This window comes from Dermacentor andersoni, chromosome 1 (genome assembly GCF_023375885.2).
Source record: "Dermacentor andersoni chromosome 1, qqDerAnde1_hic_scaffold, whole genome shotgun sequence".
Lineage (NCBI taxonomy): Eukaryota > Metazoa > Arthropoda > Arachnida > Ixodida > Ixodidae > Dermacentor > Dermacentor andersoni.
In genome coordinates this window covers 198,137,324-198,161,456 of record NC_092814.1, presented here as the reverse complement: position 1 = coordinate 198,161,456, position 24,133 = coordinate 198,137,324, and the positions used below count along the sequence as shown (strand labels likewise).

Sequence of the window (24,133 nt, the reverse complement as noted above, 5' to 3'; positions counted from 1 at the left end):
CTCTTTATTATTTTTGCTTGCTGTTAGTTGTCCCCTCGATCAGCAGATGGCAACGGTTGCAACAAGCTGCCATTTTCTTTACATGTGTGCTTCTATGGAAGCTTCGCTACCAGTTTACATATACCTTGGTGCGAGCCGCAACAAGTCCAGTGCCGGGAACGTGACATCATCACTTGGTCACGTGGGTTTATGTACCATTGGATGATAACGCCGGACGATTTTCCGGTTCGTGCGGCATATAATGCTTTCGCATTAATATGAATGGAAATGCTCATGCGAGATAGGCCCGCACCGCGTGATGCGCAAGCGGTAATGTTCAGTCGCTGAGCGCGCGGAATGTACGGGAGCGAGTAGACCAGAGAACGCGTGGCGCGGGTCGACGGGAGGTCCAAGTGTGGCAACAATCAACTGTCAAGTCTTAAGGCCGTCCCGCACTCAGCGTTTTTGCCGGCGTTTGCTGGCGTTGCGTCTCTCGGCGTCGCGTCGCGTGAACGGCCCCAGAGAGAGCGTCGAGCCACGCTTGCGGCACGCGGACCAGCGCTGACTGGTCTGCATTCATCGAGCCGCTTCCGGCGGCCACGGTGAGATCTGCAGCTTCAGGCTGGTGTCCCTTGAGCGTGCCACCCTCAGCGTCGACGCCGAGCGACGCCGGGTGGCGAAACGCCAGCAAACGCCGGGAAAACGCCGAATGTGGGGCGGCCTTTAAGCGCTTCAATTTGTGTTGCCGGTGCTGCGATAAGAACGCGCGCAAAACAGATGCGCGGGCGTTATGCAAGGGAACTAGGAAGCGCGTGGGAAAGGAGTTGCAGGTGAGGGTGTTGCAGGACGAAAATGTGAGCGACTGCCGCGTATTCCCGTGTTCGATATTTCCTTTTTTTTCATTGTATGCACTCGTGGGGTGCACACTGCGCGCCGCCATCGCCCTGACTTTAGCGATGTTTTAAATTTTAGGTCGGCAAAATAAGCAGCACTCACTCAGACTCACGCATAAAATATATTTTTTGCTCAAGGCTCACTCTGGCCCAGACTCACTAAAATTTTATTCACTTCTGCTCACTCGGATTCAGACTCACCGAAATTATACTCAGCCAGGCTCACTCAGACGTACGGCTCGGTCTGAGTCTGAGTGAGTCGATTCATGAGTGAGATGAGTGAGAAATAGGGTCGGGCCCGGGTTGTCTGCGCTGTCCAGAAAAATCGGCTTGTCTCTTAGGTTTAGTCAACAATTATCCTGCATTCTGCACCTCAAGGCCGCGATAGATCACCAAGTTCCCCAGACTTGATCACGAAGCGTCCGCCTTTTTGGTCCAATAATAAACAGATCGTAAAGTTATGCACCCCTTCACTATGCTTTTTCTATTCTCCAAATACGACGGTGCCTGTCCGCTGATACGAAATATCTTCGGCGTTTTCCAGGGTATCCGCCGACAATGAGCTCAGACTCAACTGCAGGCTACTATTCATCTTCTTCGCCAGGAGGGTACCCACCTTCTTCGCCAGGAGGGTACCCACCTTCTCAGCCAGGAGGGTATCCACGCAGAAGTTCATCAATGGCAATGCTTATGCCTGGAGCACCTCCTCTGTACTCCTTGCATGGGTCGCCCTCCTTACCTGATATGCCGACGCAAGCAAGATCGTTTCCGACCCCGTCGTTGTCGTCGACGTCGATCGGCTATCCAACCGACCCGTACCCGCCACCAAGCGCTCTTCCTCCCGCCAGTTCGCGGCCTGGTTACGAGCCGCCGACTGCTGCCGGCTACCCTATGAGCGGTTACAGTTCGAGCGGCCGCGCTGCCACCGGTTACTCTACCCTCGGATACGCCTGTCCCGAGAGCGGTGCGCAGTATGCATCGGCGTCTAGTGGAACCACCTCGGGCGGAACGAAGGTATACGAGGCTTCGCCCGGTTACTACGGCGGGTCGGGGGCCCGAACCTCCTGCTATTCTCCAGGACGGGTGAGACTGCTGGGCGCGCATGGTGTGTGCTATTCTCAAGAGTCGCTGATTGTTTCTTTACTGCAACTCGGATCTTTCTCGCAAACGATCTGAAGGGCAGTGGAGTTGTCACGAAAGCGCGATTACGAAATATAAACAACGCTACAGAGACAAGACATAGTAAAAAAAAAACTTATTATTTGATCTCGCGATAAAGCATTCCACCGCATGCCTCTCGAATCTCGCAAACGTAAACAATAGCAGGACATACGCGAGAAACGGCAAAAGACAAAACTCGTCATGTTGCTTATCGGTCCTCATTTCTTTCCTATACCGCACAGCCCTGGTATTTGTCTACGTTGAAGAAGTTTAAAACAAGATTGGCCCAACGGAACGGCTGGTTTCGTGGCTCTAAAGTGCGATCGGAATCGCACTCCTGAATGCCAGTACCCAGCACACTTGCTAGTGCGTGGAAGTGGTGCTCCTAGGACTGCGTTTGCGCCGTCTAGCACAGACATGATTGCAGGCAACTTGCTTTGAGCATGCGTTGGCACAAAACGCCGACCGTCGCTGCTCGTGCTTGGCGGTCCTCTTTTTGCCACTGACTTCGCTGTGCGCCAAGTGAGCCTCAGCCGTCTCCAAAGTGCCAAGTGAAGGCCCATCTCGTCGTATCGCACGAGGCAGTCGCGCCGCGTGTAGGAAGGGGCATCTATAGATGTGACATGCCAGGGTGGCACCAGTCGACCAGAATCAAATGGCCTTGATCGGCCTAGCGTGATCTCCGATAGGAGGCGCGCGCCCCCTTCCCATGCAGGCTCTCGACAAGTGTGCTGGCGGCTGTTCATTTCGCGGCACTTAAAACAAGGCATATTTCTGGTATATGATCTCTCGCGCTTCACATTTATTACGTCTTTGCGGTTGTGTTATATTGCGAGACCAACACAGTGCTTTTTACGAATTACGTTTCACTATTTTATTGATCAAGGATTTCTCGATGGACTTCTTAATTCCTACGCTTAAGCCACATGTTCACATTGCAGACCTGTTATTCTACAAGGTCGATTACATATCGTAAGCCAATAAATATATTTCGCCTGATCATTATGCCATGTGTTACCGCTATATGAACAGTGTCATTCACGAGGAAACGTGCGATGGCATCTCATTTACTTATTTCTTTTTATTGAGCCCATGCAGTCGCATCTATGTATTATGGGTTGTTTTTCTTACGTTTCTACAGTGAACGCGTGAAAAAAAAATTATTACCGCTTTCTATCTCTACAGGGAACCATAAAGACGTACAGGAACTTCGATGTCCATCAAGATGTCGATGCGCTCAGGAAAGCCTTGAAAGGATGGAGTAAGTGATAAGAGAGAGGGCGGAAAAAAATCACGAGCAACTCGCGGCAGCACATTTAATTAAACAGGGCAATTTGGCTAGCTGGCATAGCAACATCGTTATTTCGCTGGCCAGAAACCATTTAGGAGCATCTCGAGTTGCTACATCTTCCCACTGTCCGCTGTGGTTGCTTAGTGGCTTTGTTGTTGCGCTGCTTAGCACGAGGTCGCGGGATCGAATCTCGGCCGCGGCGGCCGCATTGCGATGGAGGCGCAATGCAATTACGCCCGTGTCCCGTGCATTGGAGACACGTTAGACAACCCCAGGTGGTCAAAATTATTCGAGTCCCCCAATACGCCGTGCCTAATAACCTTATCCTGCTTTTGGTATCGAAAACCCTGAAATTTAATTTTTAACATCTTCGCACGTTAAACTTCGCCCACATGCTATGGAGAGTGGCTGTCTAGCCTAACGTGAGAATAAAATGGAATACATTTTTGTCAACCGTCTTTTATCATATTATAGCCAGTGGAATCAGCAGAATATTATCGTATACTTTCGCCCACCTAATGTTGCTGTTCTGAGGTGCTAGAACTACCAGCACGAACATCTATGCTGAAGGCTATACGTTCGTGGTACCATCAGCGCACCAAGGATTTTTCTTGGCCGGGGGCTGATATTCCGGATATATATATATATATATATATATATATATATATATATATATATATATATATATATATATATATATATATATATATTCTGTAACATACGGGGCAAAATCTTGGAAGTTAGCAAAGAAGCTTGAGAAGAATTAAGAACCACGCAATGAGCGATGCAACGAGAAATGTTGGGCGTAACCTTGAGAGAAAGGAAGACGGCGGTGTGAATTGGAGCGAGAACGGGGATAGCGTATATTGCAGTTGTCATTAAGAGGAAGAAGTAGAGCTTGACCGGCCATGTAACGCCAAGAGCAGGTAACTGGTGGACCATTAGAGTTGCAGAATGGGTGCCAAGAGACGGGAAGCGCTGTCGAGGATGGATGGAAAAACTTTATTGTGGTCCATCCGATCTTGCGCTAGCACGTAGCGGGCCGCTCCCACGTCGGGACAGAAAGGCCTGGCTTCGTCCCCTCGTAACGCGGGGCACCGCCAGAGCATGTGTGTATATATATATATATATATATATGTTTAGTAATTATGGGGAGAGGGGTGAGCTGTGTCGGCTGACTTCTGAAGTTTTGCAAGCCCAACAACCTTCCTCCGTCGGTGCACCACTGCGCGTTAAAGTGTTTGAGTAAAACTTGTTGCTGTGTTGGTATATATTCAGCTGGAAAGTTGGACCGCAAAATATATGGACACACAAAAATCCAAGGGCCATATAAAGAAAATTATTTGTTTGTCAGTGCTATTTGCCATGGACGGGCTGCCTTCGCCATTAGTGTGTCGGACATCACAATTTTATGGCATCTACTCTTGCCAGCAGTTTATAGCGTAACATTTTTTTGGTGTGAATAAGCCCAGAAGAACAGGATGAGCGTTCAGTTTTTTTCTTGCTTATGCGTTAGACATGTTATTCGCCGAATTTTTCAAGCAGTAACAAGAGCTTTGCCTTCTGAAAGCGCACGCTTGGGTATGTTGGTAATTGCACTATCGATGGCTACATCACCAGAACACTCGACGACAGTGAGTTACAGTCTGCACACAGTATACACCCTCCGTGTAGGTACAGTGACTCGAAGCGGTGGCCTACTTCGATGAAGGCTGAATGAAAAAAATTATAAAAAAAGAAAAAGCGTTCGTGTACTTGCATTGAGGCACATGTTAATCAACTACAGGTAGTCTGGTTAATATGGAACGCTCATACCTCAAGGTGCAACATGCAGCTATCAATCAATCAATCAATCAATCAATCAATCAATCAATCAATCAATCAATCAATCAATCAATCAATCAATCAATCAATCAATCAATCAATCAATCAATCAATCAATCAATCAATCAATCAATCAATCAATCAATCAATCAATCAATCAATCAATCGCCTGCAATGAGCGACGTGCAAGGATGGCCACCACTGCAACGGTTCCCTCTTACTCCCACCAATTGCGATCGTGAGTCTAGGCAGAGCCCAAACAGCCCATACGGTAAATGAGGAAACGCTATTGTGTATAGGAAGTTTTGTGAAAACGGGCAAAGCAGGCTGTCTAAGCGTATGCTCAGCTAGATTAGCTCTTTTTATCCTCGGAAAACTGACGCAAGCATCGCACAAGCGTGCGACCATTCCTGCCTTACGATACAGTCCTTTAGAATGACGCAAACTTCGATCGCTAGCAGAAAGAACGAAGCCCCCGTTCAAAATCTGCCGGTTTGTCTGCGTAGCACAGTTTCAGGAGCGCTGCTGTTAGATACGATGCTTGCGACCATAATATTACACATCGCGTCTACTGCAAGGTACTCGAAAATCCTATGAATGCTATGTTGCGCTGCGCCACGATCACGGAGCACGCTGATTCGCACGAATAATTCATGTTGTCTCATCAGTATCGTAGACGAGTGGTGGGCCCACTCACTGTGCGTTGTTTTCAATTTCAGCCACAGACCACGCTGCGGTCATCGACATCCTGTGCGCGAGATCGGACTATCAGCGGCAGGAGATAGTCAAAGTCTACAAGCAATCGTTTGGACGCGTAAGCCTTCTGTGCACGTTCGTACGTTAATTCTCTTATTTGCTTTCTTCTTCGCGGGTATGTATGCTCGCACTTGCAGGATTTTCGGCGAGCAGAGTTTAAAGCAAAGTACAGGAGAAAAAGAATGTAACGAAGAGCAAACAACGGCGGCCCTTACATGATGATCGCAGGACTTGATGGGCGACACGAAGTCCACCATGCGCAGTAACTTCGAGGACATTATAATCGGGCTACTCTACCCGCTGCACGAGTACCTGGCACGCGAGCTCCGCAAGGCCATCGCTGGTCTGGGCACCGACGAGGAGTGCCTCATTGAAATACTCTGCACGCACAGCAACGAAGACATCCGGCTGATCAAGGATTACTACCACCGGAGTGAGCGATCGATTTTCACATATGCCCGTGTTCCAGCGAAGGCGGACCTTATCGGCCAGGATTATCGATGCATAAAAAAAAATTTAATTCTGGCTCAAAACCATGATCTGATTATGAGGCACGCCGTAGTGGGGGCACTACGATATATTTCTGACCCCCTGGTGTTTTCTAACACGTACCTAAATCTAAATACAATCGATTACAAGTCGTTTTAGCCTAGGAATCCAGGTACACAGAAATTTCTGGAAAGGGGGGGGGGGGGGCGAACGTCGGACCTGTCCCCCCTCTTCCGGCTTCGCCCGTCGTCTTTAGCAGGCTTGTGCTTAACGAATTACGTGTAATCAATTGCTCTTGATCAATTGCATTTTTGTGCATTTTAATTTACCGATTACTTTGTTTACTTGGCAACGATAACTGTAATTCAGTTACATTTTTCAGTAACTAATTACATGCAGCTAGTTGCTTTATTGACGAGACAAGCTGTAACAAGCGATGCAGCCTTGAGAACATTACTTAGGTGGGATATGCAGTAGAACGCCCGAGATCGCGCAACACAGCAGCCTCTCTCGCAAGTTCAGACAGTGAAACCCGGGGCTCAATATTTGTTTCCGAGGGTCGTCTTGACGCTCCACCAAACGTTGGTCGATGAAGTGAATTGGTATGTCTCGATAGCGAAGGCCACTTGGGAAGTAAATTCCAGGAGATCACATAGGGAGGATGTTTTTCCAGCTTTACATTGGCTCAACCGGGAGCGTATTCTCCAGGGCCCAGCAACAATGAAGTGATGTGCTTCATATAGGTCCCATGTGCTGAGTAACTACACTATTGTGTGCAAGGTCCGTACACTTTAGAACACCGCCTTACCCCCCAGTGCGCACATTGAACGAACTAGTTAACTTTCCTGTCTTTCTCTCCCTTTTTTTCCTACTCGAGCAAGTTTTCTGTGTCGCTGCTGGTGTTTTCACAACAAAAATGAGGAACGATGGCCAGCGAAATTCTTCAAAAGCGATTGTTAGTGCAGATAAACAAGGTATGAAGGGCCGCAGAGGACGCTCTGAAAGGGCCGGGCCAGCTCCTTCTTATATCCACGCAGTGTTAATAAAATTTCAGAGTAAGGTAACGCAGCAGTAATCGATTACTATTGAGTGATTCCTCAATTACTTTCGTGGTGCAGTGAATGTAACTGTAATCAATCACATTTTGGAATGAAGTAATTGTAATTGTAATCGGTTACTTTATTTTCTTACAAGTCTGGTCTTTAGTGATTTTAGTTCGCGCCTGCGTTTAGATTTGGGGCCGGGGTGGACATGGACGGTGCAGTGAACTTAGTTTGTATTGCCGCAGCAGCCTTAAATCCAACTTACCGCGGCATATTTAGTCGATGGGCAGATTTTTTTTTTAAAATCATCATTCATGCATACTCATCGACTTCGGTAATCTTTCAAATGACGCTTGTCGGCCTAAAACCACTCATTCAGGACATGCCTCATGCTGAACACACATTAAACACTCGAACTGTTCCAGTGTAACACTCACTAAATAAGACAGTATGAAAAGAATCCGTAAATAGAACTTCAGCATCTCTTTCAACGCAGACCAGACGATGTGCTCTCGTGAGTGCACAAACAATAACCATAATAATAATAATAATAAAATACGCCGACCCTCTACCATGTACTTGTACAAACTGCTCGTATTGTCACATGATTAGCTGTAACTCGGATTCATCGATTAATATCTCGTTATGGCGGCACGGATCGACGCCGATATTATCTAGTTTTGTGTTATTCACTGACACTGACTTGTTCGTTTTGTTATTAGGATCGCAATATGTGCTGCTACTGTACGTATATATATACTGCGGTCTCTGAAAATAGCTATAATTTTTGTTTTCAGTATTTAATAAAGAACTAGAGAAGGACATCATCGGCGACACATCTGGTGACTTCCGGCGTCTACTGGTGTCAATGTGTAATGTAAGTGCGCGAGAGCGGTACGACGAATAGATTATGTAAGGAATAAGGAAATATCAACTTTCATTTTCATAGAGACTGTATCGGATACTGAAAAGGCTTCCTTCCATTCTTGGCATGTGCATTCGCAATCCGAGTTGTGCACGTATTTATTAGGTGCACTAGATTCTGTTCGCAAATGTTTCTCGCGTTGGGCTCAAAATCGATAGTTGTCGCCATCGATTATAACGAATGAATTATATCTCTCCAACTATCGCTTCTGCTTTGGCAGCACGCGCGCCGTATTTTAGTCATATAAACTGAATACAGACTACATGGCACAGGCAATTGCTTTCATACATCTATCCAGGTTTTGTATGCATGTGTCCCACAGAAGTTAAACGTCGTCAGCCTACGCCATCATTTCACCGACAGTGTGTCGGGTACTTTTCTGCTAGAACAGCTACGCGCGCCGATAACGTTTCTAACAGGAAAAGCGCCGAGCACACAGTGTTAGAGAAACAAATGCGCGAACGAGTGGCAGCACCTGCAGTTGTGCGACAGGGTTACATCTTAACATGGGTGACATTTTTGTTACGTCTACTGCGCGAAGCTAGGTTCCCGGTTTTACACTTTTGAGCACAGCAAATGAGTTACTCTTCCAACAGCGAAGGTTCGCGGCAAGTGTAAATGGTGACGTGATTGTGAAGGATAGCGAGGGCGCAGCTTCCATAGTATACGATTACAGAAACAGCTTCGTGCTGTTACCTGCCAAGAGTCAATTTTTATCTAAAATGATCTGACTTCTATAACTGACTCCTGCCATTTCAGTTCCCGAAGTTCTGCGTTATGACTACTTTTATATTCTTCTTGACTTCCTTAATTTATTCATACAGTACACAAGACCTACTTTGGACGCTCTTGTCGTCTATGATACCCGTATCAAGAGTTTAACCTCAAAAAAAAAAGGGGGGGGGGGCGTTCTAGTCAGCTCTGTTATGGATAGGTTATTCTGCCGTGTACAAGTGCGTTGTGATGGCACATTTATGCATAGTGTTACTAAGCACATTAGATTAAGAAGGAAATGTTTTCCAGGGTCAGCGGGAAGAACACGCTCCCTTGGATCCTGCTCGTGCACGCAGTGACGCTAATGTGAGTATTGTAGCCATCCTTTCAGCCTTCCGCCAGTGGACGAGCTGGAAAGAGTTGAAACGCGCATCTTGTAGAAAACTGGCCACTGATTCTGGGTTGGGATTGACATACCACGGCGAGTGACATTTATTTTTTCTAATGCTTCACGGGACCCACTAAGCTAGACCGCATAAAACAAATTTCGACGGCAATTGCGTTGTCTTCTCTCAGCTCTCGACATGTCAGTAGGTCGCACCTCAAGAACTGTAGCTGCCTTTCACAACCTCAGGGATGTCTTCGGGTATCTCCATGGATGTTCTCTATGCGTTTCTTCAACGCTCGTACCACTAGTAAAGAACTAGCAGCTTTGCTAAAGAATTCCAGTACAAGCGTATTTATTAACCTAATAAGTCATTTGCCTTTAAGGCACGTTCTTTGTGCTCATCTCACACTTTCCTCGCTCAATAAGTATTGGATTCAGGTCTTGCAAAGCAAATAATTTTTGCATCAGAAGCTTCCCCTGATAAATAAACTGTGGCATAGCGTTTTTTTTTCTCTTGTTTTGTCGTGCTTGTAGTACCTATTTGTAGATACGCATGAGCTAGCATTACGATCATTGACTGAGCCATGGGCCACATAGATATGTGACTTATATACAGCGCAAAACAACAACAACAACAACAACAAACGCTATACGAAGGCAAGACGGGCGCTGAAGATAGGCCAGCGCCTGTTTTGTCTTGTTTTCCGTCTAGGTTCTTTTTTTTTTCATTCTTTTTCAGCGGTGTAAGTATGTCATGCAAGTCGCCTTGGTGCGTGATGTTACCGCTCACCTTATGACGATGTCTTCGGGAACGTCAACTTTGTGGCGTACGCGGTCGCTCACAGCAGCTGTACCGGGCGGGCGTACTGCGCTGGGGCACGGACGTGTCGGCGTTCAACCGCATCATCGCCAACCAGAGCTACGAGCAGCTGCGCCTCGTGTTTCGCGAGTACAACACGCTCGCCAACCACACCGTCATGGAGGCCATCAAGAGCGAGATGAGCGGAGACCTCCGCCGGGGATTCCTCGCCATCGGTGCGTCTACTGCCTTGTGCGCGCATCGGTCGCTTTCGCGCGTTCGAAGTATGAAGTTTGTTGTCATGGCAGCCATTGAAGCATGTACACTGCGAGTGACGCAGCGATCTGTGTTGTGGTCGATGTTGTAATACCCGGATCTCTTTTTATATGTCCTTCCGTTCTAATGTTTTACGATGTTTGATCTTTTTCTGTTCCCTGTGGAACGCTGTGTTATACCCTCTATTATGAAAAATAGTTGCGTTGTTAGGACCCCTCGAACACTTTTCAGCAGTAATGAAAAATCCAGAAAAGCGTCCTGCTACGAATTTCCATTGGCGAAGATTAATCGAAGGCATTTTGCACCACAGCTCTTTGACACACTGTTACGCAGTTTACCACCCGGCGAGGCGCCAGATGCGCATATTGCGTCGCAGTAATGCAAGTGTAGGCCGCATGACTTGGTGTTTGGCCGGTGCGTCAGCTGTTAAGCGTTGTTAGAGCTTTCTGCTCTGGAAAAAAATGGCGATAAGGCCACACGGGTACTTAAACGTTCTGATCAAGAGTTAACATGCAGTGACCTTTCTAGGCTTCCCATCTCCTGTCACCATTCCTACTAACGGTACATTCGAGTGGTCGCTTTCGAGCGCTCTGGCGGTGCGCTTTACATCCGGCTGGTTCATTCAGAGCGACGCACTCTAGCTCAGAACTATCGGAGGCTATCTCACCTTCTAGCTGGGAGCAGGACAGAGATGCGGAAGAATTCCGTTTACGTGGCTGCTGCGACTGCTCGTTTTTCTGGTGCCATTCTCAAAAGGGCTCCACACTGCTGCAAATCGACTCTAAGTGCTGTAGGGACCAATCGAATGCACCATGAGTGATGGTACGCGTTATCGCCAGCTCAAAGCGATCATGCTGTCATGTCATCACTCATCATCATGCTGGGCATTTGCTCAGGCTCGGCATCATGCGAGGCCTCGAGGTCAACTCTGTAAGTGAAAAGATTTACATCATCATCAAGGGATGATGCAGTTGCCAATTCCTCTCCGAGCTTCTCTCTAACAACTAGTAGCCGACACATTGACGCTTATTTAAGAGACTTCATTTTGTTGGTGAAAACTGTTTTAGCAATTGTTGTTACTAGTTGCCTATGTTTTCACTGCATGCTCGTCAGGCAAGCAATTCATTCATATACTACATTGTACCCGTTATCTGCGCCATGTATACAGCCATTTGGGCCATTTGTTTACTTTCTTTTTGCAGTGAAGTGCGTCTACAGTCCTCCTTTTTATTTTGCCGAAAAGCTGTACCACTCTATAAAGGTGAGGCGCTTTCTTATTTTTTTTTACCCACGAATTTGAGAAATATGGCTTATTTCCGTTTCGCTACTGCGTGTCACTTAAATGTTTTTACTCGCCTAGTTAGTAGTCATCGCGCCTCCCCCTTTCTTGTATGGCGATTGCTTTCTTCATTGTATGAATTTGCTAGAAACTCACTTTTGCTCGTTAATTCGCGGCTTGCTCCTATGTGTTGCTTTGAGTTCATTGCGTGGTTGCCTTGCGCTTCGGTGGCAAGTTTGTGCTTTGATCGTTGTTTGTGATTTTTAGTTGTACAATGAAAATTTGTCTTCTATGAGCAGGATTTTTATATGGAGGGGTAAGACTGTTATGTTTATTGTTGTTTTACCGTAGACGCCTCCCGATATTTGTACATTGGTGATCATAGCGGCAAGCGGCACTTCATCGGGAGCACGCTTTCTGGGATATCCTTGCGTTTTGCTAAGGGGGGGGGTGGCATTTAGCGCCTATTTTTTTTTCTGATTTGTTCTTACAGGGGGCCTTGTTTTATGGAAGTGGCCCAGCTTTTATGATGCTTCTCACTATAGCTGTCGATCACTGTAGTTCTCGAGCACTGTGACGATGGACGAATATCACTGCACTGTCTACTTTGTTGTAGCGCAGGCAGAACGACAAACGCAGTAAGGACCATTAGATATCTGCGAAGGTGACTGATCAAAAATACAGCCCTATGAGTGTACCTGTAGTAGACACGAGCGACAGCTGGTATATAGGTTATCGAAGCGAGCCGTGTCCTTGAACATACGTGCTACAAAAAGCACCGACTAAAGACTGGTGCACTTGCTCACATAATACGAATCACAGTGTTTAAGATGGATTTATACGACAAGCTGAATCATTGATTCCATCCGCAGGCCAAACGTGACGTAGCCACAAGGAATGAACGTCGCCGAGCAATTCTTCTGCGATGCACTCGTGTGCGGCGTGATTCGGCGGCACTGAGACGCGTCGTGCTCAGCGGCGCACTGAATGTGAAATTCTGTCCACCATGATAAATCCAGCCTTAGGCTCAGTATACAACGCATATTCGTTAAGGAGCCTTCCCCTCCGATTGACGCAACAGTTCGCCCTCATACGATTCCTATATGGGACATCTCCTTGAGGGCTGGTGCAAAATTTAAGAGAACAAAATTATTTAGAAGTCCGCGCAGAAAGACCGACGAAATGAAGACGAAAAAAGGCGTCACTAAGCCAGTACCAATTTCCTCCTGCCTGTTTGATACAATTATTTTGGTTCTTGTTTTCGTTCAAACTGGACCCAATATTATGTGCTGCAGCCTCGTTAACCCTCAGCCTACCTAAAAGACGAAGATTAGCTGCAGCGTTTGCAGAAGCTTCCCACAAAAAAATATTCAGAAACAAGCAACTTTCAAACTTGAAGCTGAAATGTCTTAGAACTATGAACCTTTCAAAGATTTTATCTCACCAGTCGTGGGGAACAGATAGGTATTGCCGCCTATCTCTTTTTAAAAGCCTTGTGTTGTCACGCATAGGCTATGGATGTATTGTTTACCAGTCGGCTTCAAAGACAACACTTAAGGTACTCGACCCTGTCTATCACTTAGGTATCCGCCAAGCACTTGGTGCCTTTCGTACGAGCCCTATCCAAAGTCTCTATGCAGAGTCGGATCAGTGGCCACTGGATTATCAGCGTACATATCTCGGAGTCACCTATGCAATAAGAACCATGTCGCTAAAACAACATCCATGCAACGCACTCATAAGTGATCAGTCCACAAATCATTTGTGTTTAAACAGGCCTTCACACGCCCCGCCGTTCCCGTTAGCAGTAAAATCTGTTGCGGAAAAACTCGGGAGTAGTTTTCACAGATCTGCAGGAAAGCGACTACGTTGAACCCATCCCACCTTGGGAGCAATGTACAGTCACCTGTGACTTGTCCTTTACCAAACTTAACAAAAAGAGTTGTCCAAATGCCCTCCTCCAGCAACATTTTTTGGCCCTTGAAGACAAGTATAGATATATGGCATTTTTTACTGATGCTTCAAAGTCTGCAACTTCGGTATCATGTGCAGCCCATGGCCCAAACTTCTCCAACTCTAAAACCTTGCATAACCATAGCAGCATTTTTACAGCAGAAGCGTACGGTATTCTGATAACTGTTGAGTACACAGTACCAGCACAAAATACAAGTCTATAATATACACAGATTCTTTAAGCGTTGTTACAGCTCTGTCCTGCGGCAAAGCAAGCCGAAACCCTGTAATTAACCGGCTCCTTAAACACATTCACGTAGCGTATAAACAAAACCTTGATCTTGTTGTAAGCTGGTTGCCAGGCCACTCTGGGATCGCAGGCAATGAAATGGCGGACAAAAATGCTGGACAAGTCGGACTACAATTGATGTAAGCTGGGTACCTGGTGTAGATATGAAACCTGCGGTACGAAAGGCGCTCCATAATCATTGGCAAGCTGAGTGGGACAAGGAAGTTGAAAATAAGCTGCACCTGCTTAAACCGCAGTTAACCAAATCTTTCCCACTGAAGCTTGATAGACACACCGAAGTCACCCTGGCACGACTCAGTATAGGACACACTTATGGCACACACAAATACCTCTTGACTGCAACTGATCCACCGACGTAAACACGCTGGGGTGAGAACTTAACTATTCTACATGTCCTCATTCAATGTCCTGAACTTCACCGAGAGTCAGTGGCTCATTTTAAAGAACTCTATTCACATCATATACACCCCCCCCCCCCCATCCCGCGATGTTCTTATCAGAGGATGCGCTTTTTAACTTTAAAAGAGGGCTTAATTATCTTGCAGAAGTTAACTTTCTAAAAATCATCTCATTCCATCCTAACCATCAGATTGTGCCTCACAGGTGAGGTACAATCTGATGTGCAAAGTATGTCTGAGCTCTTGCACTTCTTGCGTAGGCAAGAATTGTACAGCAAGGGACTCGGACAATAAAGAATAATTTAACATGTGTGCCTGTATCGAACGCATTTAAGGCGTTATATATATCTTAGTAATTATCTTGGAATTGATGCACTAATATTCATAAATTTATCTTACGCGTAGGCCTCTATACAGCCTTCATTTTAAGTCATTGTCCTAACCTCGCAATTTTACTAAACCAAAACACATGTCCTGGCGCTCTTTGGCCTTAGATGCCCTTGTGCCAATAAACTTCAGTCATCGTCATCATCAAGCAACTTCCAAAGACATTTACGAGTCGTTTCCAGAAATGCGAAGAAGCGAGTGCCGGAAACACCGTTTCGAGGAACTGAGCACTGTAGGCAGCGTGGGAACAAGGAATTCTAACAACTATGGCCTAAGATAACTCAGAAAGTGGATACTAAGAGGTCTTACTTTCTGTTAAACAGGAAAAAATGCATAGCCTACATAACATAGCAGACTGAAAGAGCTTGTGCGATGAAGTCGATGAGGGTAGCTATATGGGCTCGTTGGTATGGCCTCTTCTGCTTTGTTGTGTCGCAGGCACGTCGACAGGAACACACAAAGGTGTATTAGACGCGAATATATATATATATATATATATATATATATATATATATATATATATATATATATATATCCTAAAGGCGTGCCTCTAACAGTTCAGGACAATATTAGACGCCGCACCTTTTACGCCGACTTTAGGGGCAGATACCTCGAAAGCAGTGCTAGTCTTACCTTCGTATTCAAGAACGTTCCTCCACTTAACACTCCACCTCAATTGAAGAAAGAGGATGGCAGCACCACCCCTTGACTGAAAAGGTCACTCCGCGTCAATATTTCAGAAATACAGTGCCTTGTTCAATCGAGAGATGGCGCTGCGCTCGACTCGGTGAAGTTGAGGAACAGCTTAAGTCGAGGATCGTTTGAGAATAGGGCCGCGGTTAGGGTTTTTCCTCAGCATACATGACTTCGCCACTCGCAGGCTTCAATGTTGCAATTACAACTTGCGCTCTAAAGTGAATATTAAAATTAATTTGTACACTTCAGTTAATTAGCGTAACTATCGCTGACATTATTTTACCACTAATGTCCTCGTAGCCATGTATTCTATGGAAAAAAAGGCAGAGACCTACGTGTGACAATTTCTGTTAAAAGAAAGTGTTTTGCATAAAAAGAAACACCTGTGATATGTCTGCAGTTTCTTCTAGTGACATGGTCCCAAATCAGCGCTGAGGTTATCAGAGCCGCCGTAGTGGACGGTTCCCGGATAATTTTGACCATATGGTATTCTTTAACGTGTGTTTAAATCTAACTCACACGAAAAGAAAACATGATGAATGCGCTTAATGCGCGTTCTGTGCCATTCTATGAACCGCAGGGACTCGGCACCAATGACAAAGTGCTGAAGCGGGTGATATTGTCACGCTGCGAGAGGGACTTGGAGCTGATTAAAGAAGAATTCCTCGACAAATACAAGATGACACTGGCCAGTGCCATTCAGGTACGTAGCCTTGACTCGTGTGCACCAAGAAGGCTTACACAGAGAATAAGTTTGAGGGGTAAAAACGGATACAAAGTGCATGCGCGTGTGCGCGCGTGCGTGTGTGTTAAAATTAAATTATGGGGTTTTACGTGCCAAAACCACTTTCTGATTATGAGGCACGCCGTAGTGTGGGACTCCGGAAATTTCGACCACCTGGGGTTCTTTAACGTGCACCTAAATCTAAGTACACGGGTGTTTTCGCATTTCGCCCCCATCGAAATGCGGCCGCCGTGGCCGGGATTCGATCCCGCGACCTCGTGCTCAGCAGCCCAACACCATAGCCACTGAGCAACCACGGCGGGGATGTGTGTGTGTGTGTGTGTGTGTGTGTGTTTGTAGTGTTATTACAAGCACTTGCGAGGTTAGCGTGAAATTTGAATGCAGGAACATTAAAAACTTGCACTTGCTAAGTAGGTGTAGCGTAAATGAATAATTAATGCCCGCGCATGACCCCATGTCATCGCGCTCGTTGTCTGCCACACCGGGCTGTCACAATAGGCAAACGGAGTAGTTAGTCTCTGGAGAATGTGTATCGGGGTGCATGAAGGAAGCCGTGATGATACGTCAATTTTTTCGACCACTATCCATGAGCATCTGTTTGTGAAAAGTGGTGAAATCGGAGAGCAGACTTAAACTTCGTGCCAGTTGTCTACAATTTACTCCAGTGTAAAATGGCAGCAATGGTTCCGGCCGAAGGATGTTTCTCCGAATCATCATCATCATCATCATTATCATCATCATGTGTTATGTCAACTGCAGGACGAAGGCCTCTCCCTGTGATCTCCAATTACCCCTGTCCTGCGCCAACCGATTCCAACCAGCGGCCGCGAATTTCCTGATTTCATCGCTCCACCTTGTCTTCTGCCGTCCTCGACTGCGTTTCCCTTCTCTTGGTACTCATTCTGTAACCCTAATGGTCCAACGGTTATCTAACCGGCGCGTTACATGACCTGCCCTTTTTTTCTCTTAATGTGAATTAGAATATCAGCTACACCTGTTTGCTCTCTGATCCAAACCGCTCTCTCTCTGTCTCTTAACGTTATGCCTAGCAATCTTCGTTCCATCGCTATTTGCGCGGTTCTGAACTTGTTCTCAAGCTTTTTTCGGTCTCCAAGGCTCTGCCCCATATGTCAGCAATGGTAAAATGCACTGATTGTACACCTTCCTTTTCAATGATAATGGTAAGCTTCCAGTCAGGAGCTGACAATGTCTGCCCTATGCGATCCAACCAATTTTTATTCTTCTATGAATTTCCTTTTCATGAGCAGGGTTTCTTGTGAATAATTGACCTAGGTAAACGTACTCCTCCACAGACTCTAGAGGCTGGCTTGCGATCTTGAACTCTTTTTACCTTGCCCGGCTATTTATCATAATCGTTGTTTTCTGCATATTAATCTTCGACCCCACTCTCACACTCTCTCTGCTAAGGTCCTCAATAATTTGTTATAGTTCCTCTGCATTGTTACTGAATAGGACAATGTCATCGGCAAACCGAAGGTTGCTGAGATATTCACCGTCGATCCTTTCTCCTAAGCCTTTTCAGGTTAAAAGCTTAAATACTTCTTCCAAGGACGCAGTGAATAGCATTGGAGAGATTGTGTCTCCTTGTCTGAACCCTTTCTTTATAGGTATCTTTCTGCTTTTCATGTGTAGAATTAAGGTAGCAGTAGAACCTCTGTAGATATTTTGCAAGTCATTTGCGTAAGCGTTCTGTACTCCTTGATTACGTAATGCCTCTATGACTGCTGGTATCTCTATTGAATCAAATGCCTTTTCGTAATCTATGAAAGCCATATAGAGAGGCTTATTGTACTCTGCGGATTTCTCGATAACCTGATTAATGACATGGATGTGATCCATTGTAGAGTATCCCTTCCTGAAGCCAGCCTGTTCCCTTGGTTGACTAAAGTCCAGTGTTGCCCTTAGTCTATTGGAGATTAGTTTGGTAAATATTTTATATAATATTGGGAGTAAGCTAATGGGCCTATAATTTTTCAAATCTTTAACGTCTCCATTTTTGTGGATTAGTATAATGTTTGCATTCTTCCAGTTTTCTATAACCCTTGCAGTCCATAGAAACTTCGTATAAAGAGCCGCCAGTTTTCCAAGCATTATGTCTCTTCCATCTTTGATTAAATCGACTGTTATTCCATCTTCTCCTGCCGCTCTTCCTCGTTTCATGTCTTTTGCAAGGCCCTTCTTACCTCATCGCTTGTTATAGGAGGATTTCCTGTGTCCTGTTCATGACTGTTTCTACTTTAGCTATCCTGACTCCTATGGGTACTGTACAGGTCAGTATAGAATTCTTCCGCTGCTTTTACTATATCTTCGGGATTGCTGATGATATTACCCTGCTTATCTTTTAGTGCATACATCTTGGTTTGTCCTATGCCAAGTTTCCTTCTGACTGATTTCAGGCTGCGTCCATGTTTTACGGCTTCTTCATTCTTTCTCACATTATAGTTTCGAGTATCACTTATTTTCACCTTGTTGATCAGTTTTGACAGTTCCGCGAATTCTATCTTATCTCTTGAGTTGGACACTTTCATCCTTTTTCGTTTCTTTATTAGGTCCTTAGTTACTTGGGAGAGCTTGCCTACTGGTTGCGTTGGTGCCTTGTTTCCCACTTCAATTGCTGCCTCTGAAGCCAACCTAGTTACGGTATCATTCATTAGCTCTATGTCATCATGATCTCTCTGTTATAAGGCTGCATGTTTGTTAGCAAGTACCAGCGTGAATTTGTCTGCTTTTACCCTTACTGCCTCTAGGTTGACCTGTTTCTTTTTGACCAATTTTACTCTTTCTCTATTCAAATTGAGGTAAATCCTAGTCATCCATAACCTATGATCACTGCACTTTATCCTGCCTAACACTTCTACACCTTGCATTATCTTGGGATCAGCAGAAAGTATGAAATCAATATCATTTCTTGTTTCAAAATTAGGGGTTTTCCAGGTCCACTTTCTATTGCTACGCTTCCTGAAAAAGTTGTTTATTATTCGAATCTTATTCATTTCTGCGAATTCTACCAGCATCTCTCCTCTAGCGTTCCTAGAGTCAACGCCGTAGTTGCCAATTGCTTGTTCGCCAGCCTGATTTCCCCCCACGTTTGCATTGAAGTCGCCCATTACTACAGTATACTGAGTTTGCACTTTTTCTCATCGCTAATTCAACACCTTCATAAAACTGATTTACTTCCTCATCGTCGTGACTGGATGTTGGAGCGTAGGCTTGTAATACTTTTAATCTATACCTCTTATTAAGTTTGATTACTATTACTGCTACCCTCTCATTAATGCTGTAGAATTCGTCAATGTTGCCCGATCCCGATCCAAGCAGTGATTAATCGCAGCCAGCAGCTGTTGAGTTTGCAATTGTGCCTAGGATATTTGGTCAAGCATGAATGAAATGAAGAGTGGTCGGTACGTTCCTTCGCGTAGCCTATTTTTCTGTCTTTTATAATTGCAGGGTGAATGTATTTGCGGGTATAAGTGACAGCGAACATGATACCGCATGGTACTGAGCCCAGACGCACCGTTTGATGTAGCAGCTGCCTGGTGTCGCTTATTAGCTAAATGTGTCCCGATCTGAAGGGAAGAAGAAGAGCCTCGCAGACGATAGCCGAGCTGACGTGACGCGCGCGAAGGGAGGCTATATACTTTCTCCGCACATGCGCAGAGCGAGTCTGCGGTGCCGCTAAGCGGCGCTCGTTGTATGAAAGTCACGCGCTCCCGTGTTCACGCTGAAAGAAGATCAATACAGTACACTATCACGTAGGCTATTGTACAAACGCAATTCCTTTTCGGGTCATTCCACCCCAACTGTCCCAACCGAGTCGCTCGACCAAAATTGTAGAAGATAGTACGTTTTTGGGACAGTTCTATGAAAGTAATTCCATGTTTTCTTCCTTGACCATTTTTTGTGAAAGATTTCCTAAAAGCGCTATAATTTGAGCTTTTTTTGCCTCACTGTTAAGAGTGAAAGAGCATAAAAATTATTCTGTGAAGTCGTTCTATAATGAAAGCACAATGTTCAGACAACGCAAGAATGCAAAGTTTGAAAGAATGCACGAATCAGTCAATTTTTCGCAAATTTTTGTTTCGTACCTGGTTTTCCAAAGTTTCGTGGCATTGAAGTGGCTATCACGGGCGCAAATATTTTTTTCTTCTTCGGATTTCTTCTTCGGTGTGCAGCTTCAGGGCCTACTAAAAACCAACCCGCGTAAATTTTGGTCATCTGTTTTGCCACGTGATACGACGGCTACTTCTATGGCGATTAACAATGATTCTACCAATGATCCATTTCATATATCAAATGCATTTAATGAGTATTTCAAGTCCGTTTTCACTCGTGACAACAACGTCATCCAACCAGACACCATTGCTCGTAGTGACGTACCCATCAATGACATTAACATTACCGAAGAAGGTGTGTTGAACTTAATATTGAAACTCGATATTAAGAAATCTGCTGGGCCAGATGGCATTCCGAACTTGTTTTTGGTACGGTACTCATTATGGACCTGTCGCTACCTCACTGTCATATTTCGCAAGTCCCTGGAATCCTCTACAGTACCCTCATCCTGCAAAATGGCTCAAGTTCTTCCTTTATTCAAGACCGGTGACAAACACGTCGTATCTAATTATAGGCCAATTTCTATAACCTCTCATTCGTGTAAAATGTTAGAGCATATTATTTACAAACACATTATGGAATACCTGGAGTCACATAAATTACTAACTAATGTCCAGCACGGCTTCAGACGTGGGTTCAGCACATTAACACAGCTAAGTGAATTTACACATGACATTTGTATTAACCTCGACACGGGCAACCAAATTGACGCAATCTTCATCGACTTTTCAAAGGTATTTGATACAGTGATTCATTCGAAATTGATGTATGAACTTGACGCCATCCTTAATAATCCCCACATTCTCAGCTGGATTTCTAGTTTTCTTTCAGATCGATCTTAATTTGTGACCTTTAACAGAGCTAATTCCAGGGTGACAGAGGTGCCTTCAGGAGTACCACAAAGTTCCGTGCTGGGTCCGTTGCTTTTCTTGATCTTTATAAACGATTTGCCTCATCACATAAACTCAAATATATGTTTGTATGCTGATGACTGTGTATTGTATCATAAAATTTCCTCCTTTGATGACCACAAAATAATTTTCTAATTTTAGCTCTTGGTGCAATACCTGGCAAATGACAATTAACATCCGTAAAACCGTTGTTATGACTTTCACTAATAAAACGACCCCTTCCGCTTTTACTTACAAAGTTAATAATACTCCAATTCAGAGCGTTAGTGAATATAAATACCTTGGTCTTGTTTTCACATCCAGTATGTCTTCGTCGTAGCACATAGATTTAATAACCTCAAAAGCACTGAAAAAGTTAGGCTATCTGCGCCGCACATTGACCACTGCCCCAAGGGATACTAAACTACTGATGTATAAATCACTAATCCGGCCTATACTCGATTATGCTTCTCCCGTCTGGAATCCACACAAACAGTGTGACATTAATCAAATTGAGGCCATCCAAAAGGAAGCGATCCGCTTCATATGCCGTAGGTACTATAGGGATTTTTCACCGTATACAGTGCTTTCATCCCTAGGCTTACAACCGCTCTCAGATCGCCGACGCACGGAATCACTGAAGTTTTTGCATTGAATTATTAACTCTTCTTGCCGTATATCTTCAGACAACTACCTAACTCCTGCAAAACCATCCAATACTAGAAGTCACCATCACTTAAACATCGCACCTTATTTTGCCCGTACGGACACTTTTAAATAAAGTTTATTTCCCCGTGTAATCGAGTACTGGAATTCTTTGCCTGGTCTTATTCGTTCTCTTCCTTTAAACTTATTCTTGACGGCCATTGAATAGTTTTGGTTTGTGTTGGTTTGTATTGTTCGTATTGCCTGTATTACTTGCTATTTTCATTTCTCTGCCTTTCACACCCACTCCTGCAATAGCCTGATCGGGCTGCAGTATGTACAAATAAAAAATAAATAAAAAATAGAAAGATATTTCGGTAAAATACTGTGAAAGTAATGCTTATATACATGTAATTTTCTTTTTTTTGTAATTGCTTGAGTGCAATGGATGTTGCTCGAGCGCCACGGTTGGGACAGTTGGCGTGGAATGACTCTTCTTGCATATACAGGAAAACTAGAATGAAGCATAACTTTCTCGGGACATCAGCGCGCATGTAATACCTGCCGCAGTTGTGCCGTATCGTGGGTAGTGATGGGTCAAGAAACCGTGGAGCTTGGCCCTGTGCTAGAAACACTCTTTCCAGTCCCCTATGAACATTTTAGCCACTCTACTGTCCAATAGACGGGCTCCAAAATTTGGGCAGATAGCTTAGACGTTTTATATTTTAAACACAAATGGTCGGATCCTTGTCATACACAGAATTTAGGCCCTGGGCCTACAGCTACACTAACCACAACTTCATCTCATCTGCCACTTAGAGCTCACCTGCCACTTATTGGCCTAATTGTTTTTTTTTTTGGCTGTTGGTTTAGCATGTAAACTTGGTGGAGGCTCTTCAATAATTTTGAGCGTCGGAGGCCCCTGCTCATGCGACCCTCTCATGCGACAGGCCTCCGGAGATGCCAGTAACATTGCATCGCGATTATGAGTGAAACTGCAAAATTTTTTCCTATTGTTTTCAACTGTTCCGTGTACTCTAACACGATGCGTATACCCATCACCCCCTCGCCCTCGATGACGGCCTGGTCCAGGGTGAACATCTATAGAAAGTTTATCGCACAAAGGTAAGAGGGGCAGAAAAAGCGCCTGTTCTTGTTCCGGCGTTCTTACCATTACCAGTACTGCCGATATTATTTATTGCGCACCCTCAGGACGAACAGGGTGCAACGCCGAGTTACAGCACGCTATTCTTTTCTGCCCTGCAGTCAGACACGTCGGGCAACTACAGGAAGGCCCTACTTGCCATTGTCGGAGGCAACTGAGGTGCACTTGCTGGGCATCGGCTCGCTTGCAGTATCCGTGGGAGACTACCAATGTTGCCGAACGGTTCAGTCGGGACAGGCAAGCCCCGTGAATCAACTCATTCGTCTACGATGCAGAAGCCTCTGACGATTTTGAACGAGAAATTCGAGGACACCCAAAATTATGCCTAGAAGCGCTTTTATTCCTGCCAAGGTGTGCGTAAATTTGTGTGATTTCCAGCAGCGTCGCACTGGCTACACTATGCTTGATTATAAATTTTGACCAGTACTTTCTCAACTGATGAGAAACAGTTTATTCGTTGATTGTGTCGATAATAAATGCGGATCTGTTGAACTGAATGCGTACTTTTCTGAAGTGGTGGCATCAGTTGGCATCTCGTAGTGATGAAGCACACGCATGCACGCACACACTGCTGAGCTGTGCGTCACCAGAGTGCTTTGACAGCCTCAAACATAAGGCTGTGACGACTCGCCCACGATTTCGTAGCGATACCTTTTCTTATGGCATTCCTTATGACGCTTTCCGCTCTTCGTCAGGGCGATGTATATGGCGGCGCTCCGCCCGCGTTATCAACACGTATCAGCCGGCCCTGAACGGTGGATGACAGAGTGGCATCGAATCGAGTAAAAGGCATCGCCAAAAATCGCGGTCGAGATGAAAATGCTGTCGACTGCGCTGCAACGTTTCTGTTTGCTGCAGCATGAGAATGCATGTTTCGATATGACACGTACGGCAACGTGACGCGCTCGGTGAACCAGTCACTACATGGCTTTCGTTTATTTGGACAGCCTGCACGGTTCCTGGAAGAATGATGTTCAGAATTAGGGATGGATT

General features: G+C 45.2%; 1 protein-coding gene across 4 annotated transcripts in view; it reads left to right on the top strand.

The window, feature by feature from the left end:
* Positions 1–23,618, top strand: part of LOC126546905 (annexin A13-like) — a 29,305-nt gene extending 5,687 nt beyond the window's left edge. For 3 of the 4 annotated variants that reach the window (XM_055062938.2, XM_072285915.1, XM_055062936.2), the window contains 10 exons: positions 1,417–1,955; positions 3,219–3,294; positions 5,868–5,962; positions 6,133–6,337; positions 8,234–8,313; positions 9,385–9,441; positions 10,309–10,498; positions 11,741–11,799; positions 16,142–16,264; positions 23,242–23,618. In XM_055062938.2, coding sequence (XP_054918913.2) covers positions 1,417–1,955; positions 3,219–3,294; positions 5,868–5,962; positions 6,133–6,337; positions 8,234–8,313; positions 9,385–9,441; positions 10,309–10,498; positions 11,741–11,799; positions 16,142–16,264; positions 23,242–23,298 — 1,481 coding nt within the window. In that variant the 3' untranslated portion in view covers positions 23,299–23,618. The remainder of the gene's footprint in view (positions 1–1,416; positions 1,956–3,218; positions 3,295–5,867; positions 5,963–6,132; positions 6,338–8,233; positions 8,314–9,384; positions 9,442–10,308; positions 10,499–11,740; positions 11,800–16,141; positions 16,265–23,241) is intronic. The other variant, XM_055062937.2, reaches the window with a different exon arrangement.
* The last annotated feature ends 515 nt before the right edge of the window (positions 23,619–24,133 follow it).